Raw genomic sequence first — 21319 nt, forward strand, 5'->3', positions numbered from 1 at the left:
TTGTGCAGATCTACTTTTCACTTATAAGTTTTATCTTTTAATGGCAACAGTTTTAAACCCAATGTGTATGAGCACACAATCTTCAAATGCAGGACGACACAGGATGAAACAAACATCAGAATAGAAGATAGAGGTGTCTTTGCATCTGTCTTCTTTAACATCTCATGGCGTTAATAAGTTTGTTCTATGCTGAGGATATATCTCCCTGCTTTGCCTCCTGAGAGCTGAGCAATGCCGCTCGCTTGGGGGGGGGCTCATTTCACAAACAAATTTTTCACCATTTCTATGACAACTCTCGCCTTCTTTCACACAGAACATTATTGGATTCCTTCCTCAAGCGTTGTGAATTGAAATTGTTGTTCAGGAAATGTGCGACATTGCTTCTGTCTCATTTGCGATGAGAACACAAATCAATAGATCAGTTTTTTGCAAAGAAATAGTGAAATTAGTGTAATATTAGTGGCAATAGGTGCAGTGGAGATTGGTAGAAGTGGGAATAATAGCGAATCCCAAAGGCAAACTAGATTGTGTATTTTCTTTGCAGTCTTGTCATGAGCTTGAAATTTCAAACTCAATTTTGATGGTAAGGAATAGATTCAATACTCGATACTGATTTTGATACCACAATGATAACTTAACAGTAGTTTATAATAGTTTTGTAATGGTTTATAACTTTCTTTATGCCCCATGTGATAGTTCTGATAAAGCTCAAGACAATTCTACAACTCTGTTTATATGATTGTTTAAGTATTGATACTTGCTCAACTGAATATCAATATTAGTATGAGTTTCAATACTAGTTTCGGTATGCATTTGATACTTTTGACAATCCTAGATTAGAGTATTTGAATGGTTTTGCGTTCAAATTTGTCCTGGTTTAGTCCTGGTTTGGTCCTGGTTTGGTCCTGGTTTGAGCCTGGTTTGAGCCTGGTTTGAGCCTGGTTTGAGCCTGGTTTGGTCCTGGTTTGGTCCTGGTTTGGTCCTGGTTTGGTCCTGGTTTGAGCCTGGTTTGAGCCTGGTTTGAGCCTGGTTTGGTCCTGGTTTGAGCCTGGTTTGAGCCTGGTTTGGTCCTGGTTTGAGCCTGGTTTGAGCCTGGTTTGGTCCTGGATTGAGCCTGGTTTGAGCCTGGTTTGGTCCTGGATTGGTCCTGGATTGGTCCTGGTTTGGTCCTGGTTTGGTCCTGGTTTGGTCCTGGTTTGAGCCTGGTTTGGTCCCGGTTTGAGCCTTGTTTGAGCCTGGTTTGGTCCTGGATTGGTCCTGGTTTGAGCATGGTTTGGTCCTGGTTTGGTCCTGGTTTGGTCCTGGTTTGAGCCTGGTTTGAGCCTGGTTTGAGCCTGGTTTGATCCTGGTTTGATCCTGGTTTGATCCTGGTTTGATCCTGGATTGGTCCTGGTTTGAGCTTGGTTTTGTCCTGGTTTGGTCCTGGATTGGTCCTGGTTTGAGCATGGTTTGGTCCTGGTTTGGTCCTGGTTTGGTCCTGGTTTGGTCCTGGTTTGGTCCTGGTTTGGTCCTGGTTTGAGCCTGGTTTGAGCCTGGTTTGGTCCTGGTTTGAGCCTGGTTTGAGCCTGGTTTGATCCTGGATTGGTCCTGGTTTGAGCTTGGTTTTGTCCTGGTTTGGTCCTGGTTTGTTCCTGGTTAGAGCATGGTTTGGTCCTGGTTTGGTCCTAGTTTGGTCCTAGTTTGGTCCTAGTTTGGTCCTGGTTTGAGCCTACTTTGATACAGACTTTTGTTCCTGTTCTAGCTCTGCAGGTGAATAGTACAGAATTATTTTTTTGGCCCGTAGGCTTTATTAGACAGGACAGCTCAGCGTGAAATCGGGATGAGAGAGAAGGACAGACATGGCTGAAACTGTGATGTGTGCTGCTGCCTTAACCACTCAGCCACTGGGCAGCAGTTTTCTGACACCATACTTTTACCTCTACTTGAGTAATACATATTTATTTTGAAGTCGCAGTACTCTTGAATACAAGTTTTGAATACTTGGCGTGATAAAGGAGACGTCTTCATCGAGGCTGGTGAATAATCACAGATGTGACCCTTTTCGAAGGAGTCATGTGACCAAGTTGTGATCACATGTTTGACAAAGAACAAATTAACATAGATAATATTTAGATAATTTAATCAGTGAGCATATTGACAACAAACCTCCCTAAACCAACACAGACCCAGCCCACTGCTCTATGTAGGCTGGAGGATAATCAGAAATACATGTTAATATAATAGATCCGTGGATTGATAATCAGCTACAAGGATGGGTCAAACGCAGAGGACAATGAAGTGTACCTAAAACTTAATACAGTTTTTGCTACATTACCCACCTCTGGGTTTAGTCCCGGTTAACTTTCATGTGTTTAAATTGGAAACAAAAGTACAGCTCACCTCATGCAGTAATGTCAACGCTGTGAGCCAATATTCCACCAGTAGCAGTGCAATTAGCAGTACTACTAACAAGAATCACTGTAGGCTAAATATTTTGCATACTTGGCTTATAAAACTGTGTTTGTTCACCGCTGAGGTATTCACAAAGGCCCTGCAGAGAAGAACAGAGCCACAATGCCATCCGTGCCTCAACGCAAATCACAAATGAAGTATCAGCACCGGCAAAGACAAGGCTCCAGCTTGTTAACATCATTAGTGGGAGAGTGGGAGCTGTTGGGGGGTTGGCAGACAGACAAAGATCAATGTGTTGTGTCCCAAATCACTTGATAATAGTCATTAACGAGCCCATTTAAACTTGACAGGGGGGGGGGGGGGGGGCAAAGACCCCCGGGCTGTTTAAAGTTTTTGGGAGGAAGGGGCAGCTTTTGTTCCCTCGTTTTCTGATCCTTTAACTCTTGTAGGAGGCGGAGGAGGAGAAGAAAAGGAGGGAGGAAAAAGGAGGGAAGGAGGAAAAGGAGGGAGGGAGCGCGCTGGCCCGGGACGTCATTCTTTTAAGGGAGTCAACTCTGTGGATGTGGAGTGGACTTCCCCAAACTTCAACTTTATTATTGAAGTATCCCGCGGCGGGGCGATGCGTGCTGGGTTTACGCGGAGGCAGCGCGCACGAGCCTGAACGCAGCAAACCCCGGGGGGGGGCGGACAAGTGTGTGCGTGCGTGCTCGCGGGGTGTTTTGCGTTATCCGAGCGGGGTGCGTGACTTACGGACACGGGGGGAGAGATGGACGGCCGGCGCTGCTGGACGGCACTCTTGGCGTTGCTCTTCCACTCGGAGCTGTCCCGCGGGTCCCCATCGTCCTATGACCTCTTCCACGGGAGCGCGTACGCCGGGGCCGTGCACAGACACAGGAACAGGTAAGAACGGCATCATAACAAGCATCACGTTTGTCATCTGGTTTTGATTAACTTTTCTGTTCTGTTTTTTGTTTTTTTTGTTTTAAGTTTCACTACTGCACTGCGCGTGGCCGTTAATTGTTGCGCAGTGGCTAAGTTTAAAATAAATAAATAATAATAATTAAAAAAAAAAGAATTCCAACAATTCCAACGTTTTCCGCGTGCGTCAAGCTAGCTAACATGTTTGTTCTGGTTGTCTTTATCACGCACGCGTTAACTTTATCGAGCAAGTGTTTTCATTTCGTGTTGAAAGATGTAGATAAAATGCAGGAATGCGTGGTAATTAGTCCAATCTTAACTACATCAGAAAATAGTGCGTTTCCAGTCGTTAACGTAAATGAGCGGTGACAGCACGCGCGCGGCGAGGTGGCGTAAAACAATAACACTGACACGGGGGAACTTTTTTTCTTTTCGCTTTTTTTCTCCGTTGTTGTTGCAAAAGTTCGCCGAGTTTCTTTGTTAATCCTAAAACATCCTGTTCCTCAGAAACTGGTGCGCCTATGTGGTTCAGAAGAACGTGAGCTGCGCCGTGCAAAGTGGCGTGGAGAGCTTCCAGGAGCCCGCGATGCCCCCGTGCCCAGCCTACCGTGCCGAGTGCCAGCCGCAAGTCACGTGAGTGTGCCGGGCAGAGGAGGGAGGGAGAGAGGTGAAGAGGGCACCGGAACCGGAAGGATGCAGCAGTCTGACAGGGCTAAGCTAGAATAACAAAAAGTGAAAGTTATATGTGAGAAAAGAGAAAGTTTCCAAAATCAACAATACCCTTTTTTTCTTCTTCTTCATTTAAATGGGAACCTCAGTGTGCCAAAAAAAACACGTAAGGCCTAAAAGACTTATTGTCAGGTACAAATTCTCATATGGGAGTGTCTTGTCCTGGGGCGATGATGGAAATGGTGGTTTAAAAATAAAATAAAACGTCAATGTATTCACGGTTTTATTAAAATAAGTAATTTCATTAACAGAATCAGCTTGAAGGGGTTTTTACTTCAAAATACTGTTGTAAAAATGTATTTGTTCCTTTTCAATGAGTCTATAATATAATATATTGTACAATGTCTTGTGCAATATATCGAGATCCATATTGTGATACTATGTGTTGTGTATCGCAGTGATTCTCAAACTTTATACACTACGTACGTCCTAAGATAATAATTTGCTTTCCAACTACCACTAGATCTAAACCCAGACTATATCAGGCCTAAATGTGGACAAAACCAGGTCCAAAAGAATACTAAAGTGGGTTTAAAATGCTTCTAAACTATGGATGATGTAGTTCTAAACGAGTAACCCAAAGGAGGACAAAAATATGAATACATTTGTCTCTAAAATGATAAAACACTCAAAGGGCCTGAAGCACCGTTTGAGAAACACTGGTAGAATTGTGTGGGGTCCTGTGATTCCCAGTCCAACTTACAAAGCTACTGTAGAACACATGTGAGAAATATTGGTCCGTTTACCGATAGTATAGTATAGTTTAGTATTGTATCGTACATATTATAATAGGCCTATAGTATTGCAGTACAACTTGTCCCTAACCCAGCAATAGGGATGGAAGCCTTTAGTCATTTAGTTTGAATTAATTTGTCGTTTAAGTCTTAGTTGATCAAACATTTTGATTAATCTACACATTTTTCTATTAGGATTTTAAAGGTTTTATAAGGGAAACAGTAAAAAGTTGAGGGAAAGCAAGATAGCAAGAGTTTTCAGACTGAATGAGTTTAATCCAACTTTATTCACATAGGCCTATCCATGGGTTTCAGCTTCCTGTTTATAGGTGACATTCAAAAGATACCATATTTTATTCTATTTTGAATTATTAATTGATTTGTGCAAGATTGTTCTAGCTTTTCATCACTCTGAAACCCATGTTTGATGTTTAAGTCGACAGAACGATGCACAAGGTCGTTTATTCGTCGACTACACAGCCCTGCCTGGCACAAAGCTTGAATAAACTGGAGAGGTTGGTGTTTAAAAGGGCATCTCGGGTAAAGACGATTCTAAATGGAAAATGCAAAACACGATTGCACTGGAAAAAAACTGGCAAAAGCAGGAAAAGGTTGCATATGTTCAATAATAAATGTTCCCGTTGGCCAATACTCAACAGCCAGAATGCCAAGAATGAATAGACAATAGACATACATTATTTGTCATTGTTTGGCTTACATTTTGGAATCAAACCCCCGGCCGAAAACAAAATACCTGCTTTTCGACTGATTTGTGACTCTGGGCAAGTTACAATCGAATGAGCGCACATATCTTGGCAGAACAAATCAAAAAACTACAACAGCCAAAATAGCCTACAGAACAATTATTCAGACGGAGCAAAACATCTGTGTTTTAGTGCCGACTGTATTTAAATTGTGTCGAATTCAAGCTGGAGACCACACATGTGACCCCATTGTCCCGGTTTAGGGTCAAGTAAATGAGTTACTGCTGCGAATGACACAAACATAAGTGAATGAGCGAATGCACTTTGTTTTGTTTTACTTTTATTGTGTTGCACAGTAAACGGTTGTCAATTTTAGGGCTGTCGTTGTGGAAGTTGCAGTACAAACAAGTAAAAACACAGCGGTATCTGTAGTAATAGTAGCAGTAAAAGCAGTTATTTTATGGCGTGCAATATTGTGTTCACTTCAAACGACATTCAAGAGTTGGCTACTTTCTTCCCAAATCCAATAAAAAATATATATTTTTTATAATCATATCCTGTCATCTAGGGAAAATGTATTAACCTACCAATTTTAGCTTGTCTTCTGAATAAACTGGGCTGATATTTAGCGTTGTACTGTATATAAATAATATTCAAGGTTTCTTATTCATCGTGTGTCCAAAAAAGGAAAGATATGTGGAGAGAGCGGAACCGTGTGCTCATGGTCACCGTAAACAATGTCCAATCGGATTTTATTTGAGCCAGAGCTGGACAGGATAATGGGCATAACTCAAACTGACCATGTAAGTCCGGAATACTGTTTAATTTCATTCATTTATTACTACATTTATTTCTTCATCGGGGCAATGCTGTATTAAGTCAAGCAGAAAAGTAGAGCTGCTGAACAACTAGTCTCCATCTGTAGTTGAACATACTTTTGATGTACCTGGGCTTCTTATAACAGTAACCAGTGCTCGCGTGTTGTGTCCTCGGGCAAGACACTATATCCACCTTGTCTGTGTATAAATGTGGTGCATATGGGGGAGTGGGCCTGTCGCGATATATCATTCAATAAATAGAGATGGAAGGATATATTTTTGGGCTCAATATTTATCGTGTGTTCTTTTTTCTCGCATTTGTGGGAAATGTTTTGTTATTTTTTTACAGCACAATATTATTTTAACTGTAGAGGATCAAATAAATAACTTCTCAGAGACACGAATGGACACTAATATTTCATTCTGATGATTTTTTAACATATTGTCCATTTAGAAAAGGGTTTTACTGGTATTGTTCAGCTTTAGCGTTAATGTGTTTGTATAAAGTAGTTTTAATATTATTGTTTATTGTGATATTTTCTGTTGCGTTGGTGGTGGTTGGAGGTGTTTTACTCCTTGATTTAGTCTTGAGACATATTTTGCTCCTCCATTTTGATCAGTTTACTCCAGTTTACTCCAGAAATCCAGGGTTTTTGAGGAAAAAACTCCAACTATTGACACCAAGACCTCAAGTTCGTTGCCATCGTTGTTAAATCAAACTTTCTCAATGACAAAAACAGGCAGATAGCTTTACATTTTGATTTACCATTTTGAATTGAATAGCAAATTCTGCTTATAAAATAGTCAGTTAATTATTTTAGCTTGTATGATTATAGTGTGACCGGAATAATCAAGTTTAGCAATTAACCTACAATAAACTCTACTTTAGTCCAGTAAAGGTGATGGCATTTTAAAACTAGTGCTTTACAGTAAAAATACATTATCGGACAGCGTTCGCGTATTTCTCTCTTTTTACTATGCAGGCTTTGGTTTCTTTGGATCTGGTTCAACTCCTGCACAATGATAAATCCTATACAAGTCTCATTTGAGTATAAGTTACTGCAGATATGCGGCTTATGGGTCATGCAGTAAGTTTAATTGATGACCATTTTCACTTTTACTGCCTCGCTGCTTATTTCACATAAGAATAATAAACTACGCTCCGCCCGTTCAGAAATTTGGAAACCTAATCTAAAGGAATTTCAAGCCGTAACCAGAAGCTCGCCTCCCTCTGTCTTCCTCCTGATGAACAGCACTGCACAGTATAGATGATTACAGGGCATTTCAAGTAGAAACTTTATGACTCGCAATATGTAAAACAGTGTGATAAATCAGACAGTATTGGATGTGTCACGTCGTGTGGCAAGTCTTAATGAGATCTGGAACCAAGAACATTCCCAGCAAGTCTTTCAATGCAATAATTGTAATGAAATAGTGTCTACTAATTTGGCAAGTTAATGACAGTTAGAGAGTGAAGCATAATCAGATAAGGTAAATCGTCAACTAATTTAGTAATTGAATAAATGCTTACTTGTCTATTCAAAAGGCCCCAAACATGTCATGTGATGTGAAAACAAATGTTATAACTCGGACAGTGAAGTAGTTAAATAAAAATGACAGGACATTTTGTGTTTTTTTTTTTTTTTATGAAAACGCTCTTTCAACTGCAAGTATTCTCCACTAGAATGTTTTCATGCGGCTTCACTTAGCTTAATTTTGATCTTAATGTCATATTTAACCAATCTATTGATCAAAAGAATAACGGCAAGATTAATCGATTAGCTTGTTACTCGCAGCTCTAATGTATTTTCCAGATGTAATGTTCAACTTCCTGACACGTTTCTAAACTGCAAAATATGAATAACGTACTCACTCCACCTGCACAAAGGGGCTTTCACACTGGTTTGGTCCTGGTTTGGTCCCGGTGTGATCCCGGTGTAGTACTTGGTTTGGTCCCGGTGTGATCCCGGTGTAGTACTTGGTTTGGTCCTGGTATGATCCCGGTGTAGTACTTGGTTTGGGCCCGGTGTGATCCCGGTGTAGTACTTGGTGTGATTCCGGTGTAGTACTTGGTTTGGTCCCGGTGTGATCCCGGTGTAGTACTTGGTTTGGTCCCGGTGTGATCCCGGTGTAGTACTTGGTTTGGTCCTGGTATGATCCCGGTGTAGTACTTGGTTTGGTCCCGGTGTGATCCCGGTGTAGTACTTGGTGTGATCCCGGTGTGATCCCGGTGTAGTACTTGGTGTGATCCCGGTGTAGTACTTGGTTTGGTCCTGGTGTGATCCCGGTGTAGTACTTGGTTTGGTCCTGGTGTGATCCCGGTGTAGTACTTGGTTTGGTCCTGGTATGATCCCGGTGTAGTACTTGGTTTGGTCCTGGTGTGATCCCGGTGTAGTACTTGGTTTGGTCCTGGTGTGATCCCGGTGTAGTACTTGGTTTGGTCCTGGTGTGATCCCGGTGTAGTACTTGGTTTGGTCCTGGTGTGATCCCGGTGTAGTACTTGGTTTGGTCCTGGTATGATCCCGGTGTAGTACTTGGTTTGATCCTGGTATGATCCCGGTGTAGTACTTGGTTTGGTCCTGGTGTGATCCCGGTGTAGTACTTGGTTTGGTCCTGGTGTGATCCCGGTGTAGTACTTGGTGTGATCCCGGTGTAGTACTTGGTTTGGTCCTGGTGTGATCCCGGTGTAGTACTTGGTTTGGTCCCGGTGTGATCCCGGTGTAGTACTTGGTTTGGTCCTGGTATGATCCCGGTGTAGTACTTGGTTTGGTCCTGGTATGATCCCGGTGTAGTACTTGGTTTGGGCCCGGTGTGATCCCGGTGTAGTACTTGGTTTGGTCCCGGTATGATCCCGGTGTAGTACTTGGTTTGGTCCCGGTATGATCCCGGTGTAGTACTCGGTTTGGTCCCGGTGTGATCCCGGTGTAGTACTTGGTGTGATTCCGGTGTAGTACTTGGTGTGATCCCGGTGTAGTACTTGGTTTGGTCCTGGTGTGATCCCGGTGTAGTACTTGGTTTGGTCCTGGTGTGATCCCGGTGTAGTACTTGGTTTGGTCCTGGTGTGATCCCGGTGTAGTACTCGGTTTGGTCCCGGTGTGATCCCGGTGTAGTACTTGGTGTGATTCCGGTGTAGTACTTGGTGTGATCCCGGTGTAGTACTTGGTTTGGTCCTGGTGTGATCCCGGTGTAGTACTTGGTTTGGTCCTGGTGTGATCCCGGTGTAGTACTTGGTTTGGTCCTGGTATGATCCCGGTGTAGTACTTGGTTTGGTCCTGGTGTGATCCCGGTGTAGTACTTGGTTTGGTTTGTGTCGGTGTAATCCCTCATTCGTCCAGGCGTGTTCCATAGTAGAAAAAGCTTCAGTTGTAGTCATCTGTAGAAAAAATAGACGTTTCGACTCTCATCCAAGAGTCATTGTCAATAAAAGAATTTAGATCGAGAACTCCGATATTAATACTGTTCTGTGGTAAGACCCGCCCATTGGGCGGAGCCTTCCTGAAGTAGAAAGAGTTGTTAGGTTCAACAGAAACTCCCCCCTTGTATCTACCGAGCTAGCCTATTCAGAATTTTTAATGGGCTATTAGAATCCTCTTTGTCTTTGTGAGACCCTGGCTCAACCACCCTGAGTACCTGATTAGCATCTAAATGTCCTGGTCCTGGTCCTCTACCTTTCCAGGGGTTCAGTATACCATTATAGATACCAGGAAGATTGAATCTTAGCCCTCCATGTCTGTTTAAAGAAGGTCTTTCTTTTTTAACAAAAATAGCTTCCTTGACTCCTCTTTCAAACCATCTTTTCTCCCTGCTTAAAACCTTCACCTCACCGTCTTCAAACGAGTGATTAGAGGCTTCAAGATGGAGATGCACGGCACTCTGAGGTCCTGAACTTGTATTTCTTCTGTGCTGATAGAGCCTCTTGTGTAGAGGCTGTTTCGTCTCACCTATGTAACGTTCTTTACAGCTTTCTTCACTGCATTGGATCGAATAAACTACATTGCTCTGTTTTTGAGTCGGCAACTTGTCCTTAGGATGAACCAGTTTTTGTCTTAAAGTGTTTCCTGGTTTAAAATAAACAGGGACTTCGTGTTGTCTAAAAATTCTCTGCAGTTTTTCCGAGAGTCGAAACGTCTATGGATGAGAGTCGAAACGTCTATTTTTTCTAACTGAGTCCAGATGACTACAACTGAAGCTTTTTCTACTTTGGTTTGGTTTGGTTTCTCCCTTTTCCTTTTCCTGAAAATAAAATCAAACCATATTTATTTTGCCAGCAAATAAATAAACAAACCAGAACACAAAACCGCTACGTTCTGAAATCCATCTTTGTATTTCCTGTAGCTGAGCAACAACATATTTTATTGCACCTTTTTGCTCAGTTGCACACTTGTTTGTAATAGAAGAATAATATATTATGTTTTATCACACAAGAAGTTTATCTATATCCAAACAATACATCTGCCTTTGCTCCCCATGAAGTAGCTGTCTAGCTTTTGTGACTAACAACTATTGGCAATATGACAGTTGACAATAAATGTGTAATAAATTCCTCTTCAAAGCATACAATAATAATAACTCGTATATGTCCATACATCATTGGCTTTTATGATTTACTTTTAGCTCAAGTTGAAATACATCCATAACAAATATAGTTTTGACAAGCTTTTCCTTAGTTGTAACGGGAGGTAATTAGCATTTGTTGTAGTCATTTAGTGAGTAACAGTTGTCAAGAAGAGTGCACTGCAAGTTGTTGTGTTGCAAACAATTATAATTTTGCTGGAGGAACCGCAGGTTTGAAAATGGCATGTGGTATGTGCTGTGATGGATTCAGTCGGTGAGCTGTGGGAGTGATTTCTGGAAAGTCCGGGGGTCACGAGAGGAGCACGGCTTTCTGCACCAAAGCAAAATTGGCATCAAGACTCGAGACAGTTTCACTTTTCACATTTATAGTGCTGTTCAAAAGTAATTTCAAGAATGCTATGAACAGACCATTTTGAAGTGCATAGTGTTTAAAACCTAAGGAGTGTCTGCCAAGCTACTGCTTCTATCTCGCAATGGTGAAGATACTGTGCCCAGACCAATTGGTAACAACAGTTTTGATTGCAGTACTCTGCAAAAGCCTTTCAAAAGAGTGGCGTGATCAGAACAAAAGAGAAAAATACATAAGTAATAACGTGCACAGTGCATAGACCTTTTTAGCTTCATATTTTGCAAACTCCTTTTTAATAATGCTGCAACAATTAACAAAGACGTGACATTATAAGTGTGTGTGTGTGTGTGTGTTGGTTGTTCAAGGGGCACCGTTTGGCTAGTGCAGTGCTTTGAGAAGCTTCGAGGCAGTAGTTTCAATTTCAGTCATATCTCTCTTTCACATAATGACGTTAAACTTATCTGTTATATTCATTCAGTTGAAAACATCTATTCTTACTCTGAGCGGGGTCACCTCTTCACAGATCTGATCTGTAAGTTGGGCTGGTGCCTACAAACGGGTACTTTCAAAATGAGTGAAAGTACCCGTCAGTGACCAGGGACCCACACCATGAGGTAGGAAAGCGTGAGCGCTTTTCCGAAAATGTAAAGTTTAAGTTAAATGCCATACTGTGGACCAATTCAGGCAAGGGAATAACTCCATGGAGACAAGCAGATGGCACTCCACCTTTTCACTTCAGTTTAGTTCTGATTTAGTCTTTTTAAACTTTCGGTTTTCTAATACTTTGTTCTTTGATGCGGTCTGAACAATCTGTGGGTTTTTTCCTGGTGTATCAAAATGTTGTTTCTGATCAGATCTTGACGGAATGATGATCTTTCCACTGGTCCTTGCTTTTTATGAAACCTTTTGGAGCAAGTAAGAAATCAGACAAGTTACATTAGTTTTTGTCACACTCTTGATACTGTAGATGCAGTTAGTGATTTAGTCCCAAAAGTTCTGGTCGACGTTCATGTGATTTTTGAGCCATTGCTGTTTGCTATCAGAGTGAGATGTGCGTAGTCTCATTCCTCCACTTTCCAGATGTTTTTCTTGACATCAGCGGTCTACAGGGAAGTGAGGTCATCTATTGTTTCTGTGGGAGCAGAGTGCCTCGGCTTGAAAGATTTAAAGTTTTCCTTGCAGCGGGGTAAAAGTAAAGACTCTTGCAAATATATTTCATCATATAGATCCACTACAGTATATCTGTCTTTGGGCCGTTTAAGGCTGTATAAAGACACTCCCAAGCTCTAACCATCTGCAACAAAATAGTGAAGGGTCTGCTTTTATTTTATATAGTTACATAAGCCAAGGTAAATATACAGTAAAAAGATTGGGTTCTGACATCAAACAATATGCCACGTCAGTAAACATTGCTTGCTGGAAGTGCAACATATTGCTAAAGACAATATTGAAATAAACGATAATATTGAAGACTACAATTACGCAGGATATTAAAGCCCTTTGAAAAAATATATCTGTACTAAGTAAAAGTGTATATTGAACCCAATACATAAAGTAGCCATAAAGTCATAGATAATGTCATCAATCTCCCTCTGCAAATAAAATAAAAAAGTTCCCCACACTTGAAAATACCCCAAAATATGTTCTATTCTTCTATTTATTGAACAATTAATCAATAAAGAAGTTATTTTACCTTTTTAATGTGCCTTATATTGCGAGTGAATAGCTACAGCTATAGCTATTGCTTAAGCTTACTAATTGGCTCGAGCCATGGAATGGAATTAATTCCATGGAATGCGAGGAGTCATTGTTCTCGCCTGGTTTCTTATTATTAGGTCCGAGCGCCACAAGCTGGCGAGAGGCCTATCAGTTTCATAGGGCTGCGAAAGTGTACACGAAATTGAGCCCATTTCCATACACTCACTTACGCACTCCTCCTCTCATGCACGCCCTGTGCATACTAATTAGTATTAGGAAAATGGAACATTACTGTTGTAAATTGGCAAAGCCGGTGCACTGAAGGAGCGCTCCTTTGCGCTAAGTAGCTCACGAATACGTTCCCCATCTCGTGCACGTTCCGTGCATATAAACATGTAATGCAAACATTTTACATTATTACTGTATAGAGGGCCAAAAACACTAAGTGCCCACTCAACATTTGTGAAAGTACCTGTCAGTGACGCATGAGCGCTTTCTGAAAATGTATAGTTTATGATATTTAAAAAATAGGAATATTTTCACATCGGAATATTTAGGCCCGAGCCCCAGCAGGGCGGAGGGCCGATTGGTCCTGCAATGCTGCCGAAGGCACTGTTCGACCGCCCGCATGTTTGGTACCCCGTCGCCCCTGGCACATACAGTGAACTAGCCCATGCCGAAGGCATGGATCATAAATACTTACTCCTGCTATGACAGAAATAGTCACCAATGAGTGAATGGGCACAGCCCATTCACTCATTGGTGACTAAAAAATAAATAATACCCATTCATAATTAATAATAAATAATGAATACCCATGTAACAAGGATTATGGAGAGACTTATTTGCATAATATCCGTGTTAGGTACTTGAGGCAAAAAGATTGGGAAGCTCTGGATTAGAGGACATTTCCTCAGCATCATTTGCTTTTCTCAGTTTCCCCAAAGTCTCCAACTGCCCTCTTCATTTCCCGCTCAATCCTAAACGCTCACTTTATACAAGATTCCTTAACATATTTTTGGAACAACTACTCGAAGGCACTGTGAGGTTATGTAGTTTCTTTATTTGCACCAAAAGTTAAAATGAAGACATAAAATCAACCAGTGTTACAAGTGTTGAGGCAATCATTTAATATAAAAAAAATAATCTATTCTGTTTAGGGTTCCCAAAACCTTCAAGACAATCAATAAAACAGTGATGAACAGTGTAATCTGTATCTGTGAATACAGTAATCTGTGAATGAAAATGTACAGCATTAACGCCCGCTCTTCTGTGATCATGAAGAGTAAATGAATATAAGGCAAATTGTAAATTGGGAAATACATTTAAAGGTGGTATGGACGATTTTTTTCAGCAAATTTTTTTATCATATTTCCTCGTGGCGTGGATAAATCATTTGTCCTGCCACGTATCAATCATAAAACGCACCTAACGCTCACCAGGTTCGTCCCCACGTTTCCGCGTGCCTAAGCGCATGGATCTATCATAATATAGTTCCCTCAGTGTACGGGGCAAAATAAAGACGGAGAAAGACGAAAGAGCTGACGCAGAAGTGGACAGAAATCTACGGGAGACGAGAGATGCGATGCGCTCCGTTGCGCTAATAAACAAACGCGCGTGTGTTGTATCAGTCCACACGGGGGAGTGGCCTGTGCACTTCCGCCTGCGTTCTCAAATCGCCGAAAAATCGTCCATACCGCCTTTAAGTGTTCTAATTGAATACATTCTACAAAAAGAAAGTTTAAAAAGTTACTTTCATTTTGAGATGTTTTTTTTTTTTGTATACCGTGTTTTAAAATTCCTAGTGAAATGTGAACAAAGCCTTACTTTTTCCATTCAAACCTGCAGCAGTTGATTACATTTCAATGACAATTACAAAAGTCTAAAAGGTTTCAATTTTACTTTTGAGATGTGAATACTTGTGTACATTAACCTTGGCAACTTGTGTATTCCTTTGGGGCAAGTGTATTGCTTCAAATTTAGGGTGTAGTAGTAGTAGTAATAGCTAATGTGAATTAAAATAATAGAAGAGGTAATGTATTGTAAAAAATAGAAAACATCATGAGCACAGCTTATAGGAAGGTATCAGACCATTCCATTAGACAGCTGGAGCAGTCCTTTTGCTTATCAGCATTGGCTCCACAGGTGATATTCAACCAATAATGAAAGCTCTCCTCGTCTTTCTTGCACAATAGAAACTTGCCCAGGACAACATATGCCTGTGAAAATACACAAAAGATTATATTATTTTATATTCATTTAGAGTGAATGAATGCTGAACAACCAGTACATCAGGTGTGACCAGATTTCAATAACAAGAACAATAAGAACTAAAAGCTAAAAATTAGATCATCATTTAAACCCATCTATCATTCTTCAGTAAGTTTTCAGTGAGATGTGGTAATAAACCAAATGCACACAGGTCTTACCTTGTCAAAGCCTTTGTCCTCCAGTCTTTGACCCAGGACATCTCCAATGCCAGCAAGAGCAGTCACAGGCTTGTCTACCATGGACTCTGACACGAAGTTCCTGTGCTTTTGGGACGTGGACGACATGGCTGCGTTGAAGTCACGCACTGGTTTTAGAAATGCCACAAAGCAGAAAAATGCAAACCAAAAGCAAACTCGAGGCTAATTTTGTGTTAAAAAGTGTGCCCTATGCAGACAGTTCTGAGTTCTCTTAAATGTTCGATCTTAAGTGATTGTTAAAATTAATATAAACAGTCTTTTAGGTTCAACAGGTCAGTGAGGCACTCTTATAAAGCTAGTCTATGGGCTATGAGCAGAAATGTGCGCTAAACACATCCTGTGCTAAGGGTTAAAGCACACAGCAAAGACTGGTCTGGGGACAACTGCTGTTGTTTGTTGTTGTTATCATCGTTGTTGTGGTTGTTGTTGTTTCATGGCGGTTGCTATCCAAGTGTTACATTACCGCCAGACTTTATTCCTTAGACTTTATTATTCCTTCTCGTGGCGGTTTGGTGCGTCTTTTTGTGGCTTGGTGCAGTTGTTGTTGTTGTTGTTTTATGGCGGTTGACATCCGAGTGTTGCATTACCGCCAGACTTTATTCCTTAGACTGTGTCGTAGTCCTGTTGTTGTTGTTGTTGTTGTTGTTTTATGGCGGTTGGCATCCAATTGTTGCATTACCGCCAGACTTTATTCCTCAGACTTTTCGTAGTCCTCAGACTGTCGTAGTCCGTAAAAGAACTCCTTCCATTGTTGTTGTTGTTGTTGTTGTTGTTGTTTTATGGCGGTTGGCATCCAAGTGTTGCATTACCGCCAGTCGGCCAGGTTCAATTATCTGTTGTGTTGTTGCTTGATGACATCATCAAAGAGTGACTGGAATAAAGCAATCACTATTAGTTACTATAGCGGTCACTATTAGTTACCTCGGACTTTATTCTTTATTCAAAGGCGGTCGCGATCAAAACACGGCTGCATGGGAAGGCTTTAATTTATGTTGGATTTGAGGTGTCTGATGTTGTGGCCTATGTTTTGGTCCAATGAGTCCAGAGTAATGTTAAATACTACTTTAGGAAAAAAATCCTGATCTAATCAAAATCTCAGTCACAAGCTCATTGTTCTTTAGTCCACTTTCTTCAGTCGTTGTGAGGACATTCTCCAGTTCAAATGTGGCGCTGATCTGTGATCTGTGGAGCTTAGTTTGGTCTATGGACAAATGGGGTTTTCCTTCTGAACATCTGCCTGGGCTCAGGTTTCTGCAGATTCTCACACCTCTCTTGAATAGTTTTCCTCCAAAGCTTTATTCAGACTCTGCAGCCCTTCCTGGTATTTACTCCTCTGCTCCTCCAGCTGCTCCCTGGTCTCTGTCACCTCTCTCTCCAATCGAGCACTGTTCAGAGTCTTCAGGTGAATCTCAGCTCCTCCAGGTTTATCTGAGCCTCCTCCACAGACCACCTGCACGCCTCATTCATCATCTGTTTCTCTTCCTGGACATTCTTTAATTTCTCCTCAGATTGGCCCAAAACGTCTCTTAGATTCTCCTGCACAGTTGTATGGTGGCAGAGAAACCAGGCTTTGCAGGAGAAAATCCGTCAATGTTTTTCAGCTCATTTTGAAGGGCTGTGATCTCCATCGTCAGCCAAGCCATGTTCTTCTGAGCTTTTGCCTCCTCTGCAGATCTTTCATACTCTGTTCTCAGAGCTCAAGGTCTTCAGAGTTCCCCCTGAAGAACTTGGTTCAGCCCTTTTTCCTCTTTCAGCTCATTCTGAAAAGCTGTGATCATCCATGCCATTGTCAGCCATCTCCAAGGCTTGAATTATTTGGCGAGGGTTTGCGAGGTCACATTTGGGAGTTTCAATTCCTCCTGCAGCTGCTGATTCCTATCTGTCTCCTCTTTCTGATCATATGTTCAGTGATCTCCTTCCTCAGGTCCTCCATGTGCATTTGACCATGGTCCTTCTCCTCCTGCAGTTTATTCAGCTCTTCCTGCAAAACTCCTCTCTCTCTCCTCTTTGAGATGATTCTGCAGAGCTGTTTTCTCCAGCTCCTTCTGGTCCAAAGCTTGTCTTGAAAGCCACTTCTGCTCCTCCAGGTTCTGATTGGCCGTGGACATTGAGCTGGCCATAGCTGGTCTTCAACGCGTCCTTTACCTTTTCAAACTACTCCCTGTCGCCCTTTATCTGGTCCCGCAGGCTGCATCTTTGCATTTTGCAGAGACTTTGGCGTTCAGTTGTCTCTTCTCCTGCAAAAGATACTGATGTCTCCTGCTCTCCTTGTATCTCCCTCAAAGCCTCAGGTTTTAGTGCAGAGGTCTGGGGTTCCATCTGCTCTTGGACGGACCTGGAGCTGTCAGTAGAGCCGTCTGCAGTGATGCTCTCTGCTTTTGCTCTTTCTGCAGTTCTTTCTGCAGAGTCTCGTTCTATTTCTCTTCCTGTTGGTCCAGGAGCCAGTTTCCTCTTGAAAATGTTCATGTTTGGAGCTTAGAAAATAAAATAAAACTTCTTGTGACACCAGGACATTTAAAAAAACCACAGATATACAACATATATTTAATGTCACGTAGCAGTATCAGCACAAACTTGTAAACTTTCCCTCTATAGCCTCAAAGGTGGTAATATTATTGCCATAATTGTCAACACAAAATGTTTGCTTATCATGAAATAAAAGATTGTGAATTGTGAAGCCCTGATACATTTATATTTGACTATTTATTGAAAAGTAAGTCGTTATTGTGACAAACATAACCGAGGATTTTCTTTTCAACTGTGGAAATAATTCACAAAATAATATTTATATTCAATGGAAACAAAGACCACAACCCTCAAACCTGCTCAGTACATAACACGGCACTATTTCCTTTTTTTTTATGATATTTTCTTTTTGTTTATCATTTACAGATACAGAACACGTTTTCGGCCGACTTACAAGATCTCATTCAAGAGAGTGACTGATCTGGAGTGGAGATGTTGTCCGGGTTTCACAGGTCCAGACTGCAAAGACATGAAGCCAGTGACCAATCAACCAACTCACCCGGGAACCCAGTCTTTCATACCACAAAACCCAGCATATCCCAGGCACACACAGAGTATGATTATGTTTTCTGTTCATAAATCTCCAGTTAATCTGCATGATCCAAAAAATGTACTGTAAACATTGAATAAAATCATCATCATCACTTTACATAACAGCTAATACTTTGGGCCTAATTTGAAGTAAATTAAAAATGTTACAGTATGATGATAAAAACTGTGTGAAATAGTGCTGAAATTGTGGTCACCAAGGCAAATGAAGATGATCGTATGATAAAATTCCCTGCATCTGACATAATTTTTTTGATAATCCAGGTATTTCTCATATTACAATATACAATTTGATAAATCTCACTGCAAACCTCGTGCGATTCCAGGGACCGAGCGCAGGGAGACGGGCCAGCAGGAGACGAGGCACGGCAGCCCCGATAAGGTTCGCCTTTTGGAGGACGAGGTTCAACGCTTGTCCCAAACCGTCCTGGATCTTCAGTCCTCTCTGACGGGACTGACCAACAATATCAAAACCAACCTGGAAAACGACACCAAAAAGATGCTTGAAACATTATTCAACGACATGCGACCGCCCGAAAACGCCACAATACCGACGCAAGTGGAGAGTCCTGCAGTTTTGGATGGACATCAGACCAACAGAGGGGGACTTGTAGGGGATAAGGCGATAGAGAAGATACTCACCAGGTTGGATGACATGAACACGGCGTTAAAAAGCAAAGACGAAGCTTTGGAGGATATAAAAGGAACTGTGACGAGTCACGAAGGCCAACTGCGAGTTCTTATGGATGCATCGCAAGCACAGACCCCCACAATACCCGAAATGGATGTTGTCCAAACTTATATTGACGGAAAACTCGACAAATTCAAGAAAGATGTGAACCAGAAAATGCAGGAACAGCTGGTGAAGCTTCAAGTCTCGTGTTACGACAAGATTCAGTCCGTGCAGAAGACGTGTGACGACCAAGCTACGACTCTAACCAAGCTTGTAGAAGTTAAAGAGAACGACCTCAGGAAGGAGATTCGGGCGTTGCGTTTGGAGTTGGCCGCAAACGACGGACCCGTGAGAACGCAAAGGCAGACGGATGTGGTGAAAGACGAGAACAACGACCATAAAGAATTGTGGCGGGAGATCGATCGCATAGCAGAAGCACACCGCATACTGAACGTACGCATCGACAATGAGCTAGCTCACCTCTCCGGCCAAGAAGGAAACGGCGATTTTACTCCGTTGATCGAGGAGTTGGAAGCGCGGGTCAACATCACCGAACAAAACGCAGAGACGCACTGCTTTTACGTGGAGGAAAAGTTGACACGTACCATCACGGAGGAAGCAACGGCCATTCGAAAGTTGATAGATGAGCGCTTGAACGGTATGGAGGACCAGTTTACGAACATGCTAGTGGAGATTAGCAACAACTCGTTCGCGGGGATGTTTGGCGACCCCGCGGTTGGCATAAACACGCAAGTCAACAACAACAAGGTACTGATTCAGACTTTGGATGACAAGATCAACGCAGTCGGGGAGATTTGCGCTACAGGATGTGCGGGTTCTGGGGACGCAGAAAGTGTAACTTCCTCCTCCGCAGCGCCCCCTACTGGTTTCACCTATTTCATGAACGAGATAAAGCGCTACAGGAACGAGCTTGACGTTCTGAGCAACAAAGTCCACGTCAATTCGGAACGGTTCAAAGATCTCGAGAGAATTGTCGAAGGGCAGAAGTCTGACAACGGAAGACACAACAAGATGCTGGTCGACTTCCAAAGAGGACTGCTTAACCTACAGGACAACGTGATGAGTTTGGCCGGAGTTGTGACCGGGCTAAGCGAGAAAACGACCAAAAACAATTGCGATATGCACGCAATGAATTCCACTTGCTGTCATTCGGACCGGAGTGGCATACCGAGGCAAGACTACGACGCAACTACTGCCGCCGGACAAGTTGACAGCCTTACGAAAAGGATGGATGCACTGACATCTCAGGTACTTCCCAGATTGAACCAAGGCCTGAAGAACAACCAACGGGTTTCGGATGGTCTTTCAACATTAAACGAGCGAGTATCAGCCTTAGAGAAAGTGTGCGGACGATTGGACGGGTTTTCGGAAAATATCCAAAGCGTGAAGGAGCGATTGGAAGGAAGCGTCTCGGGACTTAAGGACTCATGTGGAAGTCACGGGGCAGATCTGACAGAAATGCAGAGGGCAATACAGAGACTCCAGGCTCAGCTGTCTTCACTGGCCAAGCACGTGTCAAAGGACATCACTGCAAGGGAGCCAGGTAAGAATGCCTTTTGATTGGTTTATTGTCGAGGAAGTTGTCAATTTGGTGTTGCTGCATTTACGTTTTTTAGCAAGAAAACGCAAATAATATCAATAGTTACATTTTTATCTTGACATTTTTTTGGAAGATTAAAAAATGGCCTGAAAAGAAAATGTTGCTGCTTAATGGATTCTACGCACACAGATCTGTAATATTCCATTTAGGTGAACTATGTAACTTTCCCAGTTGATATTCTCGATGAAGACATTATTGCAAAGTTCCACTGTATGGATTCAAACAAATCTTCTTTTTGGAGACAAGAAGAGGTCGCCACTAGTTACAGGTCAGATCTTTGGAGAGGCAAGCCTGCTCACAGTAAGAATGCATGTTTTTCAAGATATTTTTGAGAAATAAAAACACCGGTTATGGAAAAAATGCAAAAAGGACACCAGAAATTATTAAAACATAATTTCCCTTCAAGGTTGAAATTTAGACACCTTAAATGTGTCAAAAAAAAAAGTAATATTTTAACTTTACAAAGGCATCAACACATTGTATCATGTATTATAATCTCTGTAAATTCGTTTCACAGTTGACTCTATTTAAAGTCTAACGAGGTACTAATGTAATTATAGGAGCAT

General features: G+C 41.9%; 2 protein-coding genes across 2 annotated transcripts in view; one reads left to right on the plus strand and one right to left on the minus strand.

Annotated features, from left to right (window-relative positions):
• The first annotated feature begins 3132 nt into the window (after positions 1-3132).
• The window catches only part of emilin2a (elastin microfibril interfacer 2a), a 42960-nt gene continuing 24773 nt past the window's right edge, over positions 3133-21319 (plus strand). Inside the window, exons 1-4 of the mRNA XM_072440824.1 lie at positions 3133-3291; positions 3817-3942; positions 18277-18464; positions 18786-20696. Of these exons, the coding sequence (XP_072296925.1) occupies positions 3158-3291; positions 3817-3942; positions 18277-18464; positions 18786-20696 (2359 nt within the window). The 5' untranslated portion in view covers positions 3133-3157. The remainder of the gene's footprint in view (positions 3292-3816; positions 3943-18276; positions 18465-18785; positions 20697-21319) is intronic.
• Positions 14926-15478, minus strand: LOC140356093 (barrier-to-autointegration factor-like). Its single transcript, XM_072440825.1, has 2 exons — positions 15346-15478; positions 14926-15135 (listed from the first exon to the last, which is right to left on the minus strand). Exons 1-2 carry the CDS (start codon positions 15469-15471, stop codon positions 14989-14991), a joined length of 273 nt encoding a protein of 90 aa, XP_072296926.1. The 5' UTR covers positions 15472-15478; the 3' UTR covers positions 14926-14988.

The sequence above is a fragment of the Eucyclogobius newberryi genome, unplaced genomic scaffold, assembly GCF_026437365.1.
Source record: "Eucyclogobius newberryi isolate DKJ021-1_F unplaced genomic scaffold, fEucNew1.0.hap1 SCAF_12, whole genome shotgun sequence".
Classification (NCBI taxonomy): domain Eukaryota; kingdom Metazoa; phylum Chordata; class Actinopteri; order Gobiiformes; family Gobiidae; genus Eucyclogobius; species Eucyclogobius newberryi.